General features: G+C 43.2%; 1 protein-coding gene across 2 annotated transcripts in view; it reads right to left on the bottom strand.

The window, feature by feature from the left end:
• C8H1orf21 (chromosome 8 C1orf21 homolog) overlaps positions 1-20,467 on the bottom strand; it is a 107,187-nt gene that overhangs the window by 42,430 nt on the left and 44,290 nt on the right. For both annotated transcript variants that reach the window (XM_085068700.1, XM_085068701.1), the window contains one exon: positions 18,049-18,253. In XM_085068700.1, coding sequence (XP_084924826.1) covers positions 18,049-18,142 — 94 coding nt within the window. In that variant the 5' untranslated portion in view covers positions 18,143-18,253. The remainder of the gene's footprint in view (positions 1-18,048; positions 18,254-20,467) is intronic.

Raw genomic sequence — 20,467 nt, forward strand, 5'->3', positions numbered from 1 at the left:
CTTTCTGCTAGCCGTGGTAGAAGCTATGGGGGAGCCAGAAATTCCTCCTGAAGCCCACGGAGTCCATAAGGATGCAGAAATCCACCCACAGCTCACTCCAGAGGAGCAGGTGGATGCCTGGAAAAGACTGTGAACCAGTGGGAGTCCCATCTAAGAGTTAAAACTGCAAAAGGCCTTGACTGGGAGAGAAAGGCCTTGCTCCTGGGATGGAAGCAGCCTGGCCTCGGCTCGGGAGAGTCTGCACAGCACCCTATGGACAAAAAGACTCATGTTGCAGCAGAATTTCGGGCGGGATGTTGCTCATGAGATTGGACCCACACCACAGAAGTTCTCAGAGGACTGTCTCTCGTGGGAAGGACCCCGTGGCTAAGTAGAGAACCTCTTTTCCTGGTTGGACTGACCAGAGGACCCCTCAACCTGCCCCCTGTCTGTGTTGCTGGTTTGGAAAGAGGGAAGGGGGGGGGGTGAGTGCAGAGACTGCTTCTTAAGAGGGTGGGGGTGAGAGCAGAAAACTGTCTGGAGAGAGAGAGAGAAACAAGTAGAGATAAAGAGTATTTGTAGTAGAAGAATTGTGGTGATGAGTAAATTTGAGAACCTGCTCTGTGGACTGAAAAGAGACCCCACACCCTGCCCCCCCCCCCCACCTGGCTTGTGGATTGTCAAGGAGGAAAGGGGGTGAATACTATAGGTTCATAAGAGGGAGGGGGGAGTGAACAAAATAATGTATGAAAAGTTTATCTTTGCCTTGCATTTATCCTCCAATTCTGTTAGGTAATTAAATCACCTTTTTTGCAACTTTAAGCTTGAAGCCTGTTTGCCCTTTTTCGTGCATCCTCCTGGCAAGGGTCCTGTCTCAAACCCACAACAAGTACGTTCAATACAAACAAGTTCTTTGCTCCTGCACCCTCCCTGGATTTCCATTCTCAGTGGGCCAACAAGCCATGTACAGTGATTACTCCAGAGAGGAGTCTGCTCATGGGTGTTCCTTGCATAGCAAAGCTGATGGAGGCCATTGAAAACTTAGGCTAAAAGCTGGGAAAAAGCCAACCCACACCATAACCACTCTGCTTCTTTTTTAATTTTGTTTTTCCTAATGACACAACGCACAGTCATAGAATGATTTCTGGAGAAAAGGCCCCATGCTGACCATCTTCCTCTTCCCACTTCCCCCCACAACGACCCTCTTTCCTGCACATGAATGTTACCCAGATAGAAATTCAGCCTGAAATAAGCAAGAAAAGTAAGATTCTTGGTTTGTCCTTAATATTTGTCAGCTCTTCAAATAGAATTCCCAGCTCTAATGCCAGCATGGAAATATTATCTAACATACAGGTGTCATCCAACAGTAAACCTAAAGCTCCAATAAAGGGATTTTCTTCCTTGGTAGGACAAGATGGGGCTTCATGAAAAATTATTCTTCCCTGCAGCCTGTGAATCCAGTCCTTGCACTACCAACACTGCCTTTGCCCAGTTGCTTTTTGCTCTGGTTATCTTTGTAGCATGAGAATCTATTGGAAAAAAACACCCAGAGTTGTGCATCCACCCTCCTCCAGCCAGGATAAACAACGCAGAAGAGAAGCTTTATCCCACAAAAGTGGAAAATATTAATACAAAGTGAAATAAGACACAGTGCACCAGGAATAGTGGGCAAAACCTTGGCATATTATAAGGTACTTCACAAACTTTCCTCTTTTTCTTTGGGTTTTCAAGCAATTTCTCTCACTTTCTAGGGGAAAACCAGAGCACAAATAGATTTTTCTGGGTTACTGTATGGTTTAAAAAATAATCATCATATTTAGACAGGAAGTTGTTTTCAGGAAACTGCTCACCACGGAGTCTAGAAGTTAAATAGGCCTTACTTTGAAAAGACAGACTTATTTTTTAAATAAGATTTTTTTAAACAGTTTTATTTTAAAAAATACAACATGGTTTTGCATTTGATCTAGTCCATATCCCTCTGTTTCCTTTACTTCCTTTATAGAGTTTAAATAAACTGAATCTATCAAATAGCAGCATCTCAGATGCAGAGCATCAAATCAGATGGAAGAATTTAGGACAATATTATTAGATTGGTAAATGTGAACAACTCTGAGGATTTTTTTTTTTCCCCGTGTAATTCAGCTAGTCTGGAGTTGACAATTCATAAACGCAAAAGGGCTGAACACAATAAAGCCTGGGAATTAGAAGTACTTGATTGACTGCAATTATCTAACTTACATTTTCCTCCCTGCCTCAGTGCTCTCTGTTGTGATTAGCAATAAAACCCACATGCAGAAAAAGCATCAAACTCCCACAGAGGCACGCAGGGATCTGAATGGGGAAACATGAGCAGGAGAAGGCAGCACAAAGGACATTTCCCAACCCACAGCCAGTCCATGTGCACTTCAGGAGAGAGGATGTTCAACCCAGCCTTGTGGAAAATGAGGGAAGTATGGAGGGGCTGACATTCCACAGCAAAAATAACCCTCAAATGTGTCTGCTGCTTATTCCAAGGGACTAATTGTGACTGAACACCACAGCCAGGCAGCAGCTGATCCTGCGGGGATGATATAGGAGAGATGCTTCCTTGAAAGGCATCATCATCCCTTGGAAAAAGTCAGCACCAAGGAGTCCCTGACTGATGGCCAAGATAATCACACTGACACATGGAATTCTGATACAACTGGATAGGATGCAGTCTTCTCAGAGATCAAAAATGCAATTTTAAATTCACATGGACATGGGCACAGGTCTTTTAAATGCTGCATCATTTCCAGATGCATCGAGTAGCCCTGAACTGGTGGCAATGAACTTTGCATAGGTTTCTTACAATATTTCCAGAGATTTTTCCAACAGCGTTAGTCAACTTCAATACTTTCCTGAGGATACAATAACTGCTCAGTTACCTGAAGCACAATTGGTGTTACTCTCCCCTCCACCCTAACAACTGCAGAAGTGCGGACACCTGGATAATTTATGCCCAAGACATGCAGCAGCAGGGAGGCTTCCATAAATAAACCAGTCGTTTTTCATCACATTTTTTGGACAAGCTACATCCACCACAGCAAACAGCAAGCCCCCTTAAGAGAATGGTGTCCCACTGCCAGAGGGCAGGGTTAGATGGGATATTGGGAAGGAACTGTTCCCTGTGAGGGTGGGGAGGCCCTGGCACAGGGTGCCTAGAGAAGCTGTGGCTGCCCCTGGATCCCTGCAAGTGTCCAAGGCCAGGCTGGACACTGGGGCTTGGAGCAGCCTGGGATAGTGGAAGGTGTCCCTAAATGGGATTCCCATCATGGGATGGGCTTTAAGGTCCCTTCCAACCAAAATCATTCTGGGATTCTGTGGATACAGATCTAAAAAAAAAAAAAAAAAAAATCAGGACGTCAAAGCAGAAGCCTCTGCAGATGTTGGCAGGATCAGCCTTGTAATAGAAAGTGTCTTACAAAATGAATATAAATGTCCTGGCTCTAACAGATGGTATGTGTTGGAGCAGGAGAAATCTCTGCTTGTATCTCAAAAAGCAATAAATCTTTGACCCAACCTAAAGCTGAGGATCTGCCCTAAAGGCCAAGAGATGATCTCCTGGGACAGGCACCCTGGGGCAGGGGCTGAGTGGCACTCAGGCTCCAGTGTTTCCATGAGCAATGCAGAGCCCACAGTGCCAGCAGCTCCCAGCAATCCCAGCGCTCTGAGCAAGCCCTGCACGCACCCGGATCTCACCAAAAGGCAAAGGCAGCACTGGCCTGTGCAAAGCCAGGGATCAACCTCATTGTGCTCAATAACTGAGCCATCAACAAGTGTTTGATCAGATACACACACAGAGACCAGGGAACAGAGCAGAGATTCGCTAAGATTGAAGCAACATCATTACTCACAAGCTCTCCTAGTTCCCTGTCACAGGCAAAATATTTTCCTTAAAACAGGGGGCACTGAAATAATGCATTGGTAACATTTGTTAGTGTTGAGTAGTGTCTTCTGGAAGGAGATATAAATAGATATGATTCCACTTTCAAAGGGAAAAGAACAGCTATGTAATTATACAGAATTATACTGTTAGGGAGGAGACTGGTTGCTGGTGTAACAGAGAAGTAACACCTTATTCACAGGTGAGACAACATCCTTTATTTCAAATATACTGAATGTAGCAATTAAAATCAAATCATTATTTGCAGACGATGGGTCTTGCACTGTATTTATGTTATTATTGAGAGGACACAACAATATACAGACTTCTTTTTGACTAGGTGAAGACAAAATTTGTCTTCTTTAGATAGGTTACACATAAGGTAGGGTGTTTAGAAGCTACAGCTTCTGAGGTATTTATGGGATTGTTCTTGTTCTGAAGTTACTGGCAGGATGAAAGTATTGCAAGTGCAAAAGAAAGGATGTTTAAGCAGTCTGTTGACAGATCTTGAAGTAGATCATGGGGTGTATGGTCATTAATGGTTTTAGGTGAATATGAAAATTAGATTAAAGACAGGTTGGATGAAGGGGCCCCTAATGCCTTTCCTGCAGGTATGTGCAAAAATCTGCTAACCTGGTTTTGTTCAATAAGGTAAGAGTGACTTGGAGTTGAAGAAATAAAGGATGATAAAAATCACATTTTGAGTCCTACTGAAGTAAACACAGCATTTTGAGGTATTTTGGTCTGAGCAATCAGAAAGGAATCCAGGGAAATCCTGAAATGTTGATTGAGATCCAGCAGGACCTTGTTAAGTCTAGAAGCCAACAAGACCTTTAAAACCGTAAAAAGTTCAGGATAAAGGAAATCTGTACTCTATGCATATTTACCTTAGTCTATCTTTTTCTTAAATCCAGTTTTATACCAAAAAGAAAAGTGAAACATCTTCATGCTTCTTCCTTGTACAGAACTAAAAATCAAGTGGTGAGTATGATTAAAAAAATTAGGACACTATCACACAGAATGTGATATATCATATATAAAGAGAAAAACATCTTTATGCTCCTTTCAGGAGTAAAAAGAAAAATCAAGTCCTGTCTTCTATTGTGTGGTGTATTACATAAAAGAGAAAATTTCCAGTAACTCATACGGGGGAGGAATGGCTTTACAGGACTGTCACAGCAAATCCTAAGTTGAAGAAAAGCAACTCAATTAAATCAAAAGAAAAACAACATAAATGAACCACAAATAAAAGACAGAAATATTGCAAGCATAACACCCACCACAAAAATCACAGGATATAAACCCGAAAGCAGGAACGCCTCTAGCCCCAAACTCTGTGGAAAGGCAAGGGGAAGAAGAATTTTGAAGCTGAATATACTGCAAAAATTCTCAGCAGGCAAATCTTATGAATGAAGATCTCCATCTGGAAACAGATAATTCCACTCAAACACGTCACCCAGTTGCCATGGCAATGTGACAAAGAAAAACAGCACTCATTAATAATGATTTCAGTGATAAATGAACTTATCAACTTAGAATGTTGAAACAATTACTCCGTGGGGGGCATAAAACTGTGGTGATTCCTATGTGCAAAATGTCTTCAGCACTTCCAGACATGGCTTTTAGTGCCTTTACCACAGGAACATGGGCAATGACACTAATTCTGGCTCAGTTTAAAGCAAAGAACAACACCAGAAAAAAGCATAACTTTGTCAAATGTATCTGGAGTCACTATGACTTTCAGAGAAATATTTGTTTGAATAGCAAGACTTTAAATAAAAAAATAAACAGAATGCTGATTTACACTGCATTCCTATTTCAAACATCTGAGGGCGAACAGATTTGGTTGCAGTGTCATCAAGAGGGACGATGGGTGAGCATCTCCTCTATTTTTAGTGAGGTATCAAGTATCAGGAGGTGAGTGGTACTTCAGTCATCCTACCAAGAGGGAAGTTTTGAAACACACCTTCATTTGCCTGTGCCACAGATTTTTCTGCAGCCTCTCTTGCCTCTCTATCACAGGACAAGCCCAGATTTATCCTTCACCTGTACTAAACCACACGTCTGTTCTCTAAAATAGCAACTTTTTGTCCGACAAATTCCTCTGCACCGCACTTTCTTCTGCCAGGTGCAGAAAGTGCTCCTACTGCTGCGAATGCCATGGATCAAAGCTTCACATGCTCCCCTCTCCCAAAGGCTTGAAAGCTCAAAGCTATATTTAGATAAAGGACTGAATCACTTTTCTAAACATATTTGTTAAGAACCGCAATTTAACTGAAACATATAACAGCAGGTGAGCCACTTAGATGCTGAGCACAAAGCATGCCAAACATCCCAGAATGGTTTGGGTTGGAAGGCACCTTAAAAATCATTCAATTCCCACCCCTGCCATGGAAGGGACACCTTCCACTATCCCAGGTTGCTCCAAGCCCTGTCCAACCTGGCCTGGGACACTGCCAGTGTGTGTGTGGATCCAGTGGCAGCCGGGTGTGATGAGCTACTTAGGTTATTCCAGCTCTGTTCTATATGTGGGTATCAACTGTCTGGATACCAGACAAGTTACATCAAAAATCGCCCAAAAAGTCAACAGTCAGAGAGAGTAGTTGCAGCAAACCTGCAAATTAATGTTCCTTGAACTGAATATTAAGAAATGGAGGATATCTAAGTTATCTTCTTCGTTCCCACTTCAAGCATTCACAGAAAGCAGCACCTACATGGTTCATTTGATTCTACGGGGTTGAAGCATTTGTTCAGCTGTGGGGGTGGGTTTCTAATCCACTTAGATGCGGGCCGGGAGTGGAATTTCATCAGAGATCAACCAGCACTGGGTGAGCAGCCCGTTGTCTTCCTCCGTTCCCAACCCTCAAAGCTATCAACTCACAGGCCATTCTAGATCCAAGTGATCATATTTTTACTAACATGAACAGAATAATTAAAATAGCTTAGGAAAGAAGCCAACCCATTTTTCTCAAATGATTATCTGGAAATGCTCATTCAGACTTCCCAAATTAATTTACCTTACCTTAATCCAATCTAAAAACTGGGAACTGATGTAGTGGACATCACTAGATACTAAAGAGAGAGCAGGTGCATGAAGAACACAGCAATTCTGCCAACAAAACCTACATCATCTGACAGAACAGCTCTTCAAAAATCAACACACCACAGAGAACACAGCACATCTGCAAAGACCACCCTCGAGCACTTTTTTTTCTTCCTACACAACCCTAACATGTACCCAAGGAATGCCAACAACTCCTTCTGCACAAGGCAGATGTGACTGCTGGGATTGTTTTTCAGAGGAAAAAAAAGTGATTGAGACATTCAGTGTAACAAAAGCCAGACCCTAAATGGAGGATTCCTGCAGAACTGGAAGGACATTCAGCGAGACAGAGGTGGCTCTTTTCTAAGCTATCCAGCAGCCCCATGGCACATCCAGTGCTTCATGGAACATTAACTCCCTCAAGGGTGATGCCTACCTGAAAAAATATAGCAAATTAAATGCAGTGCCCTGTATCTGCCAGGCCTACCTTAGTTGTAGGTAGGTCAGAGGAACCACAACCTCAGAGGCCATTTCATTATCACAGGAAAGACTTTAAAATACAACCTCGGCATCCCCAAATCCAGTTGATGCTAAACACGCAATTTTTGCCTTGCTTGTACTGTCTTTGTGCTCAAGATCTGGGAAACACCGTATGTAAGACGGTATTGAAAAAACCTGCCATGAGATCATATAATTAAAGACTTTTGTGCACTCCTCTGTAATTACAAAGCCAAAGAAAACGCTGGTGGTGTGCACTCATAACTATCTCCCAGCTACCAAGATTTCTGCTTGCTGAAACTATATAATTCATATATGTATATATATGTATAAATATATATATACACACACAGACACTTTTTTTTACCTTTTTGTTTTCATTTAATTAACACATAACTTTGAGGCAGACGCCAGGTTGTTCAAAGGAAACCATTTCTCAGGTGAAGGAGATTACAGCCATGGTGCTTGGCAAGAAGGATAATCAGTAAATGCAATTATCTAGCCCACTAAAAATATCAAATTGAGAAATGAAAGCAGGAGAGGAAACAAGCAGCAGAGAGATTAATTAAAAGAACAGACAGGAGGAAAACAAAGAGTCTGTGCCTTTAAAATATGACTCTTCACATGAAGCCCCCAGGTGGGTTTCTGAATCCAGGCTGCCTTGAACAAAGCACAGCATGGCCAGGTTGGAAAGGCTCCTTCAGCTCCATTTCAATGCTCTGGTTTGAAATTCTCGCTCATAAAGTTAAAAAACCCACCAAGCACAAAATATTTCCTTCTTTCAGATTTTTCAATGTCATTAATGAAAGCCCCAGCCTTTGCTGACCCTCCCCCAGCCCCCACCTGTCTATGTACTCCATTGAACATTTCTCATTTTGGCACAGAACCTGTCAGGGACTATTCAAGTCCAGGAAAAATACCTAACTGACCATTTCTGTGAGCATCCCTCGTGCAGCACTGGGGGTCCTGCTCCTGACAGCCCCACCAAGGTATCCATCCACCCAAAACCTCTCCTGGACTGAGCCACCCCAAGGGCTCCCTGGAAATTAAGTCATTACCACTCCACCCTCGAAATTACACATCTCCTGTTATTGCAAACACAGGATGAGGAGCCTTCAGTTTCCTTGTCAATAAAAAAGCCAATTCCTCTTCCCTTAACAAGCAATGCCATTCTCAATCAGTCAACTATTAAACGAGCTTGTTGCCCTGCAACGTATGCCTTGAAATGGATTTTCATACCCTTTCCAGCATAGTAACTTTGTTCTATTAGTATCAGGTCATCAAATTTCCCCTGCTCATGGACCTCAAAGAATATTTGTAAATCAGCAGCTATTTCATTTTTATTAATTCCAACATGGATGGGCTTGAACAAATGCCCAGAACCAGTGACATCTCCTCACTGTCAGTATTTCTTTAAACCAAGAGGGGAGATCTAAAGAAAACTTGATTTATAAAATACAGCACACATTTCCAGATGCAAAAGATACAAAAGTTAATTATATTATTTTCCTTACAGACCATCTAGTAGCTCCAAAAGTAACCTACTGGAAAAATTAATATTTTATCCTGGCTACAGACTTTCCATGCCTTCTCCCCTTTCCTTTGGGCAACACCTTTTAACAGAAAGCAAAATACTGATGTCTGAAAACAGAAAGTTTAGTGATATTTAAAAAAAAAATCAAAAATAAGAAATACGTGCTCAGAGCACTTGTATCTCAAGATGCACCCAGTTCCTACAGTTAGAAATACAATATATAATCACAGAATACACTGAGATGGAAAAGATACAACCCCTGGCCCTGCAAACACCACAACAATCCCACCCTGTGCATCCCTGAGAGCGCTGGCCAAACACTCCTGGAGTTCTGGCAGCCTTGGGGGCTGTGACCACTTGAGGACAAAATACAGAGGATAAAATGCATGTAACTGTAATGAATACAACCATTAACACAATTTAGGAGACTTCTGTGGAAGAAACCAAACCACTACACCCCCTTTTCTCCACTCTGAATAGCTCAAGCTCATTCCTGAAACCATAAATCCTGAAACAAAGGTGACTTCATGCTCCTTCCTAGTACCAAAGAACATGAAGTGCTCTGCACCCCTCTTGCCTGGACAGCCCCTGCAGTGCTCCCATGACAAGAGCAGAAAGGAAACACTGAATTTAAAAGCACCCTAAACCTGATCCTTTCTGCCAGGGCCCCTGCTCAGACAGGTAAGAAGAAAAAGAGCATGGCAGGGCATAATCACACCCGATCAGCAGAAGCCCATAAAGAAGAAATCTTAGTATTTCCCATCTTTTGCTGGTGCTAGCTCCAGACAGAGCACTGTCAGTCTCGGGGCTCGGACCAGGGACAACAAGAGACCCTGGTTGCAAGAAACAATCTTGGTTGTAAGATTTATTAAAAATACCCATGATGGCACAGTGCTTTGGAGAATTACCTACCAGAAAAATGCCTTCTACATTCACTTCTTCTACCCTGTAAAAGCACCTTTGGCTGCATATGCCAAAGGTACACAAATACTTAGTGGTCAGGTACCTTTTCTTTGTATTTAACAGCTATTTCTACCAGTAGATATTTACTACTATAAAACTGTAGCCTTAAAAATTTTGGCCTTGTGTTGCTGAAATGAATGCACACCCATACAGCTACACAAGGCTTACCTGGGGAACAGGGAATTATCCCCCAGAGTGAGTCTTTTCTGGCCAAATTTCAGGCTTTGGGTTTGGGTTTTTCTTTTGATATTTTTTTTCCAAATTTGTGGCCCAGCAATAAAACATTTGGAAAATGGCAAAAGGAACACTGCAGTAATTGAAAGTATATGGCATTTCTGGCATGATTTTTCCTCGTTTGCACCGACAGGTAGGAAACGAATGCCAAAGATTTTGTCTTTAAGTCAAAAAATAAGCACGTCTGTACCATAAAATAAACGGATTTCCTTGAGCACCAAGGCTGCCAGAAAACACATCCTGGCCCCTTTCTAGCCAGCGCCAAAGGCGGATGTGTGGCCCTATTTATAGCCCACTAATGCAATTGTGAAATGCACAGCCCTTGCACTTCATTTGTATCGGCTGGGACTGGACTCTCCATGGAGTTGAGCAGCCTGGAGCAGAGGTCACTCCCAGGAATAACACCCTGCTTTCCCTGCCCACCCTGCAGAGCCCTGGGGTCCCTTAGAGCCCCCTTGCCCCCAGGAGCTCCCTGGAGGCTCTGATGCCAATGGGGAGATTGCAAAAGGGGAAAGATCACATGAAAGTAACTTCACAGGGAAGTTCTGACCTGCCTGTGATTAATTTCTCTTCCTAAAATAGGGATATCAACAGTTTCCCCAGCCTGGCTCTCCTTCTCCCCTGTACTATAAATCCTCACTGGAGGTGCTGAGTCCAACTGTGTGTGTATCGCTCCAAACCCAGCACTGCTAAGATATGGAGAAAAACAGTTCTCTTCACTAGGCAGAATGACTTTGCAGAATAACTCCTTCATCTAATACCATGACAAGCGGTTGTAAAATCACTGCAAGAAGATTAAACACCAGAAGAAGGTCACTGTAGAGTGCGAGGGCTATCTAACTAATTTATGGATACCTGCTCTAAGTCCAACTCTCTTTCAGGTAGGAAAACCTCAGCAACCTTTCCCTGGCAAAGATCTGCTATCCATTCAGGAAAAGTCATCTCATGCAGGGTCTTTCTGATTATTTCCTTCAAAGGACAAAACCAAAACAATAGGAGACAGAACTTCAAATAGGCACCAAGACACATATTCAAACTCTGTTGCCTGGACCATTTACAATGAGGTAATTTTCCAGCATCCAGGTATCTAAAAAGCTACTCTGCCATCACTTCTAAACTGGTTGTCTTCACTGCTGGATCAGTGAAAATAGACACTGAAAACCAATCTTGCCAAAAGCGGCAAGATACTTCCTGGAGCCTGCAGGAACCTTTCCACAGACCTGGATCTCAATCTAATGACCACCAGATCAGCGTTTTGCAACTTCCAAAGGAGAAAAAAAAAAAAAAAAAAGGGAAAAGAGTAGGAGAACAGAGAACTATTTCAATCGCCATCATTACATACAGCCCACAATTAATGCATAGCTGTTGTCAGAGTCCTGAGTACAATGAGGCCACAAGCAGCCCCTTCAGACCCCACCTGTACCTCCTGCCCATAGCTCCAGGAGCTCTGTTTCAGCTGAGACTTGGGCCTCCAGTCCTTGCCAGAGCAGTTCTGCCTGTCTCCAGTCCTGCCTCTGCTCCCATCTCCCAGAGGGACCTCCACCCCACATTGTACATATCTTCTCTCCCATCTCTGCTCTACCCGTCTCCAGCCTCATCTCCTGGTGCTCCTCACTGCATTCCCTGGATCTGGTTCATTGCCATGCCTGGGATTGCTCTTTTTGTATTCTTTGTATATCTGTATATCTTTATTTCCTTCCTGGAGAGGGATGAAGAGCTTGTTTTGCTACTATTCAGAGCCAACCCATAGTCCAGAGCAGCCTCCTCCCTCTTCTGCAAAAGCTGTGCCATTTTCAAGAGCTATAAAGATGAGCCACTTTTATACATAAAAGGTGAAAATACAGTTTTAATTCCATGTGGAAAACACTTTCTTTGCACATGCTGATCATGAATAAATAACTAGACAAAACCTGAGGGTGGGGTGTGGTTTTGTTTTGATTTTCATTAAACTCTGTTGCTTCCTTATGGTAGTAAGATGGTAAATTATTGACTTACCAAAGGTGTTATCAGAGTTACACAAATACATCATAAACCTAGATAACACATGCAATTTTTGTTACATTTCCCACATGAACATAACCAAGGTGGGTAGGGTTTGGTTCTAGTCTTCTCGCTCACTTCCTGAAACACATGTTTAGGACTTGACCACTGGTTACTTAGATAAGAAACAAGCTTTCAACAAATTGCTAAAAAGGGCAAGGAAAGAGGGAATCACAGAATCCCGGAATGGTTTGGGTTGGAAGGGACCTTAAAGACTATCCCATCCCACCCCCTGCCACGGACAGGGACACCTTCCACTATCCCAGGCTGCTCCAAGCCTTGTCCAGCCCAGACATGAACAATTCCAGGGATGGGGCAGCCACAGCTTCTCTGGGCTGTGCTAGGGCCTCACCACCCTCACAGAGAGGAACTTTCTCCTAATATCTAATCTAAATCTACCCTCTGGCAGTTAAAAAAAAGAGTTCAGTGTAATTCTGGAAGATGCACTTCAGCCCTCTGCTGCAATGCACTCACTCACCTACTTTTCTTTTGCTTTCAAGCACTGCAGCAAGACCTACTTTACAACATGAGCTGCTGAAAACATGAACAACATGAAATTTTCCCTTTCAGGAGCTCACCCAGAATCTGAATTTGAGCAATGAAAATTTCCTCCTTTGAAACTCACCGTGATATTTAGTTTTAGACCTCTGAGATTGAGTTTCCAGAGAGTAGGTGCCTACATGCCACTCACATCCATGGAGCTTGGATTAAGAATGAGTGCCTGTGATTGTACCAGAAATATCTGTTAATGTTTGAAAATGTCTTTAACAAAGCTTATAGTCTCAAAATATTCAGTATGGCATTAGGACACTGCATGGTGCTGGTCCCCTTATGCATCTGTCCCCAGAACGAGTAAGGGCTAGCACTGCAGAACATGTTAGGACAGCCACATGAGCTGGAGCAGTTCCTGGTGGAGTGCTCATCACCTGATCCCACAGACACCAAATGAATAAAGGCTGCCAGGCAAAGGGAGCCATGTCCACATTTAACTTGACCCAAGTTCTAGTCCTTAAGCTGCAGCATTCCAGACAGCTTCAGCTCAGTGATTCTGGCCACAGTCTTCCAGAATAAAGAACTTCTCATTTTCAATTTTAGCTTCCCCCCCCCGCCCCCCCCACAGTTGAGGGGAAGAGAGAGGTGTTAACATGGTGTAACAAGATGTCAGGGTTTGACTCTGACTAAACGCCAGGCACCCTGGCTCTCTCCTGCTGCAGATGTGCAGGAGACGGGAAAGAAAAAAACACTGTTAAAACACACTGAAATTCATGAGTTGAGATAGGACACTGGTAAGAGGACGCAGGGAAGGAAAGGGCAAGCAGGCTTCAGACTTAAAGTTGCAACGTGGTTTCATTACCTAACAGAGTCAGAGGATAAATGAGAGGTAAAAATAAGCTTTTCATACACCATTTTGGTCACTCACCCCCCTCCCTCTTAAGACAGCATTTTCCACTCACCCCCTCTCCCTCCTTCTAACCAACAACTCGGGTAGGGGGCAGGGTATGGGGTATTCTCTTAGTCCATAAATCTATTAATCACCACAATTCTTCTGCTACAAATACTGTGTTCTCTGCTTATCTCTCTCCACAGAGTTTCTCTGCTCTCACCCCCTCCCTCTCAAGAAGCAGTCTCTCCGCTCACCCCCCCTTCTCTCTTTCCAAACCAAGAACACGGGCAAGGAGCAGGGTGAGGGGTGTTTTCTCTGGTCAGTCCACCAGGGAGAGAGGTCCTCTACTTAGCCACGGGGTCCCTCCCACGAGAGACAGTCCTCTGGGAACTTCTTTAGTGTGGGTCCAATCTCACGAGCAACATCCCACCCGAATTCTGCCGCAACATGAGTCCTCTTGTGCATAAGGTGCAGACTCTGCTGAGCCGAGGCCAGGCTGCTTCCATCCCAGGAGCAAGGCCTTCCTCTCCCTTGCAAAGCCTTTGCAGCTTTAACTCTTTAGATGAGACTCCCACTGGATCACAGCTTCTTCCAGTCATCCACCTGCTCCTCTGGCAGGGGCTGTGGGTGAATTTCTGCACCTCCGTGGACCCCAAGGGCTGCAGGGGGACCTCATGCATCCCCATGGTCTTCATCATGGCTGGCAGAGAGTTTTCAGCTCCGGCACCTGGAGCACCTCCTCCCCCACCTTCTTCACTGACCTTGGTGTCTCCATGTTGTTTTCCCTCCACATATTTTTACCTCCTCCTCCTCCTCTAGCTAAAAAAAGTGTGTGCCTACTTTGTTTTGATTTCTTCTTAAATATGTTTTCACAGAGGCACACCTCCAATTGGCCCAAACTTGGCTGGCAGCATGTCCATCACTTTCAGAGCCATCAGAGATTGGCTCTGCTGGACTTGACGAAAAACTTCTACAACTTTCACTCAGGACACACAGGAGCCATCTCTGTGCCACTCCCCACCCCTTGGACACTTCTTCAGGCCTACCACAACAGCTTTTGAGGGGTTCAAATTTCTCCTAGATGTTAAAGACACCTTGCTGATGTTCTGGGCTAAGCTAAACCACCACACAAGAGGAAGGTGTTATTCACTGAAAACACTTAGATATTTTTCTCACTGAAAATTTTAACTGAAAACTTCACCACTTGAAAAGCCCAGATGATCTCCAGAATTTTGTGTACAGGAACAAGACAGGTTTAGGAAGTTACCTCCTGTTAATTAAGGGTATCTGAACAGTCTCACGAGTCCTAGAGATATTTTGTATTGTCCTGAGCAACACCCCAAGACTGAAGTGTTCCATAACATGATACTTGGGCCTATCAAGGAAAGAGCCTTCAAAGCAAACTGATTTCTCCAAAAGTTTGGACACAGTATTTTTTGAGATAACAATGCATGTTTAGGAAAGATAAATCATATTCCCAAATCCCCCCACCCCCACTATTCTCCCTCTGCATACAGCAAGCATGTTTTAAATGTTTCAATTATTTTAGCAATTTGGTATTTACTTCAAACTAAGTCAGGGCTTTGCTATCTTTGACAGCCACATGGATGAGATGTGGTAGAGACAGGGAAGGAAATACCTCTCACAACACAGGGATGAGCAGAAGGGAAACAAACCCATAAAACACATAGGAAGAAAGAAAACATCAACACGAGAAAGAAAACTACCCTAGAGCTTGTGAAGCAATCAGATATTATGATAGAATCCCAGAATGGTTTAGGCTGGGAGGGACCTTGGAGCCCATCTCATCTGCCATGGGCAGGGACACCTGCCACTATCCCAGGTTGCTCCAAGCCCCGTCCAACCTAGCCTTGTGCATTAATCAGTTTTTCAACCTTATTACAATACTTTATTGCTGAAAGTTTCCTTTACCAGCCTCCTCCCAGCTGTTCTGAGATACACTGGTTTATAAACTATTGTGCTTTGCATTCAGCTTTATTTAGACAGGTTTATAAACTGGAGCTGCTCTTAATAACAGAAATCCCACCCAGATATTCCCAGTTTGTTAGAAGACTCCCACCTGTCATGTTTGCTCCCTCTTTCGCAAAGCACCCAAGAGCTCCATGGAAACGTCTGGATTAAGCCTCTCAGATTAATAAACAGATTCTAAAATATTTTTTTCCCAAATAATCACATTACCACTAACTTCCCTACAGAAAGAATTATGTCAATAACCTCCTCCCCAAATGATCATCCCATAATTTTTTATAAAGGCACAAATAAACTTAATCTACAAGAGACGTCATATTATTAAAACATATGCTGAAATCAACAATGCTCAAGGCTCTATCATGGCATTTTGTTCCTCATTGGTATTTACATATTATAGTTCTTATGTATTGCTCTGGAAATCAGCTTTAAAGTGGAATGATGAATAAATGAAGACTGATTATTACTATCCTTATTAGAGGGATTTTAAAGTCATTAGAAACCAACAGACATAATAATCACATTATATTCAATCTTCTCTAGAACATCTCCTTTGATAGGCCTGCTAACTCAATTATTTAAATACATATTACAGCAAAATGCAGCGTGACCTCTACATCTGGGATAGTGTGCAAATTTTTATGTTTTGGTTTCATTCACCAGGATGTGTCCTTACAGAATTCATGGATTTCATGGTGGGTTCCTTGGTTTCAAATTCACAGCAAGCACCTGGCTCAGTATGTCTGCTCAACTAAAATAAAACGTTAAAAGCTGGTGAAGAAATAGGGTACTGGAGATCAATCTTAATCTGCACTGACTTTTAAAAGTTAAAAAAGAAAAAAAAAAGGATCACTCAGAAACCATGATCCCTCCAGTAGTCAATAGACTTGGCTGCAACCAATCCCACCAGGAAAGAAGTAAAAAACGATTCAGAGGTTCTGAGGATGAGCCAAAGCAGAACTGCACCACTCTGAGAAGCTCAGAAAATTCTCTCTGGATTCAATGCGACATCTGGAGTCAAGTAAAAACTACTGATGGGAAAAAAAAATCCCAACACTGCTTAACTGGAAAGTACAATCCTTATTATTGACTCTTTCTGCCTGCAGCTTGTCTGGGGAAGATGTTTGGTGCTGGAAGGAGAACTGCTTGTTTCCAGTCAGGTGTTGTCAAACAGCAAGGGGCAGTTTCCTGTCAGCCACATCCTTCAGACCCCACTGCCTGCCCAGGGAAGGCAGCACCAGCACTGCGCTCTTTTCCTTTAATTCTTTCATTGCTATTCCAAACCCTTCAGGACTTCTTCGTCTTGTGAAATATCTGAGGCAATGTGGCTACCACAAGCGATGAAGCTCATCCCTGCCAGTTCTGCACAGGCCCCTATGTCACATTATCCCCAGCTGTGAACACTGGCCATGCATGGTTTATGCTCACTTACATTCTCAGGGTCTTACTTGGATCTTTTGCAATGACAAACCTGAAGTAAAGCACAGGCCAGGAAACAATTAACAGCAGGTAGTACTCCTGGAGGTAACACAGGGAATGATTAACAACCCTCAAATGGATCCCAGAATAGCTAAATGATACTGCTGACACCAGTCCAGCTCTATAAATGGGAGCCTTTTAAAATCCCTTCGATCTTCTTCATCCTCTGACTCCAGAAACTACTTTAAGTTTCCTGTGTTAAAGTTATGCTCCTTGGCCCACAGCCTGTGGTTAAACTAACACACAAGAAAACCCAAAACAAAACAAAAGAAACAAACAAAAAAAAAACAAAACCCCAAAACCAAAAAAAACCACCAACACCCAAAAAAACCCCACCAGATTTTGCCAAAAATTGCTCCCTCATAAAGTATCATTTAAAATCTAAACTCAAATTCCTTTGAAAAACTGAGAATTTTCTGCTCCTATCACTTTACCTCTCCTGATGTACAAGACCTGGATCACAGAGCAGTCTTCCCAGTGAAACAGATGTTTCCATCCCATGCTCCCAGCTTCTCAGTACCACAGAATCCCTCAGTTTCTGGTTTCATTGCATCTTCAAACCGTTTGCTACAGGACTTCAGAACTAATGTTTTATTGTTTTACAGGACAACAGAAGTGAAGAATTATTTTTCTTACTGAATAGGTTTTTTATTTTTAGGAAATGCGTCAACTCTGTTGGTACCCAATGACAAACATACAACAGAGCCACATATATAAATACATGAGGGGGTTGTGCAACTCGTCGTCTTTGAGCTGTTCCAGGATTTGTGGAGGTAAAGACAGTGCAGTAGTGTACATCACTTAAAATGTTAATTGTTCACTAAGGATTTCACCTCTGTTTCAAGTGTCGTGGTACCCTCCCCTGGATGGGCCAACTGCTCTATCATTGTGCTATATTTTAACATGCATTTTGCTTTATATTTCGTGAAAGGTTAAGACTCCCACATACACCTTCCAGAAGGTTCGTGGTCCTGGGAGAAAGGCAATGCTGCGACACTCACCCCCAAACACATCTCCGTTCTGGTAGTTCTTGCCCTTCTGAGTTTCCTCTTCGTTTTGAACAGTGGACACATGCTTGGCGGAGGCACAGCCCATAGCTTCATTCAGACAGCTCCAGCTGGACTGAACCACAGATCATCTCTAGTGACGCCCGCGCATCCTCGCACAAATAATTCACCTTCCTGCCCGGCTCTCACCTCCTTCCACCTGAACACGGACAAAGAGAGAGGAAAACAGTCACACGAGGTACCTTTGGCATGGGGAGCTTCAAGGAGATAAATAAAGGAGCACAGGGGCACAGCCTCCATGGCCTGAGGCTGCTAAAACCGTACTCAATAACATCTGGTACAGGCAGGGCATGACAAAGGTACATCTACCCTGCCCTGGGACAGAGCACAGCAGTTGAACTCAAAGCCTCTTCCAGCCCCATTCTTTAATCCATGGCTTGAAGAAAGCAATGCACCGAGATCTGTTTTGCACCCAGCCAGCTATTCCCACAGAATGCAGAGGGTTTAGGGAGGTAAGAAACCATCAATATCTGCTCCTCCTGCTCCTTTTACCAATCTACCCATCAAGCCAGATTTCTTACTAAGTATTTTACTGATTAAGAGCTGCTAATTGCAAGTGTTCAGACAAAATAAGCCCCCTAAATCAATTAAAGATCTTATGTTCCCAGATGTGAAAGGCGATAGCCAGCTGTATTATCTTTTCTCTACATGTTCATTACTCTACTCAGTCCATAAAACCTCCACCACTCAAAAAGACAGCTATCCCCATTTTAACATGGAGTAACACTCCCTGAAGACTCCAGATGTCACATACAACAAAAGGGAAAAGCAAAATTGAATCCCGAACTGTTATATTTTAGGTAAAAATAAATCAAATTTAAAACCATGAACTGTTTAATTACTAAATGGTTCTACACTGGAACAAAAACAGCCTTGAAGTTTGCCTTTCCACCAACCAAACTTTTCAGACGAGAGAAAAGTGAGAAACTCCCCTTTTTGTCAAACTTTTTAGTTCAGCTATGGCACAAGATCATACACACAATTTCTTAATTCATTACTTCTGAGCATGTGCTTTACAAGGCCATGGCTCATTTTGCTCCACGCTGACCACAAGAATTTTATGTGTAACATCAGATGAGCACTCTTACTTAGGATAGGGAGAGCTGGAATGAGATGATCTTTAAGCTCCCTTCCAACCCAAATCATTCAATGACACAGCAGTATCCACTCCACCAGAAATGCAGAATCCCAAGGGAAATCCTGAGTTTCCTTCCTCTGAGCACTCAGCAGTGGCAGCACTCCTGCCCCCAAACGAGGCCAGCTCTGTGACACAGCAGGACATGGTCTAGGAGGGCACACCCCTCTGGAGATATTTTTTTAACCTATATGTTTACATAACTTTTTTTTCCCCAAGAAAACCTAGGTTTTACAGGAAAAGTCAGTATAAAGCCAGGGAAGCTCCTCAGTTTTTGCAGCTCAGGGAGGGTCACAGCTGACTGTTCATCCTCCCATGTGCCCAAGTGGCATGCAGCCTGCACTAAGGTCTTCGTCTCCCTGCTGGGGAGAAATGAGCATCCAAAGGGATTGAAAACCTCAGCCATGCTGTGCTTGGGGGGAGGTAAACACACACAGGGGTGTGGGATATGGAGGAGAAACAGACTGGGAGAGGGAACTGCTACCTGGAATGGAAATTAAATGAGGATGTATTTTCCCAGAGGATGTAAATTTGGTTAAAGACAAGAGCTTTTAATGGACCAGCTGAAAAAAATGAGGGGGTAAACATGACCAACAGAGCCCTTGCTTCAGACTTCAGAGAAAAGCAGGTGCCCCCAGGTAAACAGAGCCTGAAAACACCGACTTTGACTTCTGATTTAAAATACAACCAGTTGTATTATTCCAGGGAAAAGGGTGTGGCAGCTATGGGAAAAGGAGCGAGGGGAGACTTGATGTAACCCCAAAAAGGATGTGGAGGTGTGTGGGTGGGACGTGGGGTGGAGGCTGTCCGTGGGGAATCACTGCCCACCACAGCTCAGCACCTCTGGCTCTGAGCAGTAGAACTCAGGCACAGAAGTACCTGTTGAATGAATCACACTCTTGCCTTATTCAATTATTTTTCCTGTTTCTTTTTCTGTCTCTCAGCAGGGATCTTTTACAAAAGGGAAAACAGCTGCTTAGTAATAAAACCCAATTGTATTTCACAAAGGAGCACTGGGTTGTGCTTTGGGAGGAGACTTTTTTTTTTTGAACCCTTATACAATCAACATGCAGCATAACAAATTGCAAAATACTTAATTATTGATTAGTGCCCAGGACAGTGATGGTCCCAGGACCATGGAGCTGCAGCAGTAATTGGGAGCAAAGAGACACAAAACAGGAATGCAGAAGGATAAAGCTCTCTCGGGGAGAAAAGAAA

This window comes from Lichenostomus cassidix, chromosome 8 (genome assembly GCF_008360975.1).
Source record: "Lichenostomus cassidix isolate B80296 chromosome 8, HeHo_3.0, whole genome shotgun sequence".
In the NCBI taxonomy this organism is placed as follows: Eukaryota; Metazoa; Chordata; class Aves; order Passeriformes; family Meliphagidae; genus Lichenostomus; species Lichenostomus cassidix.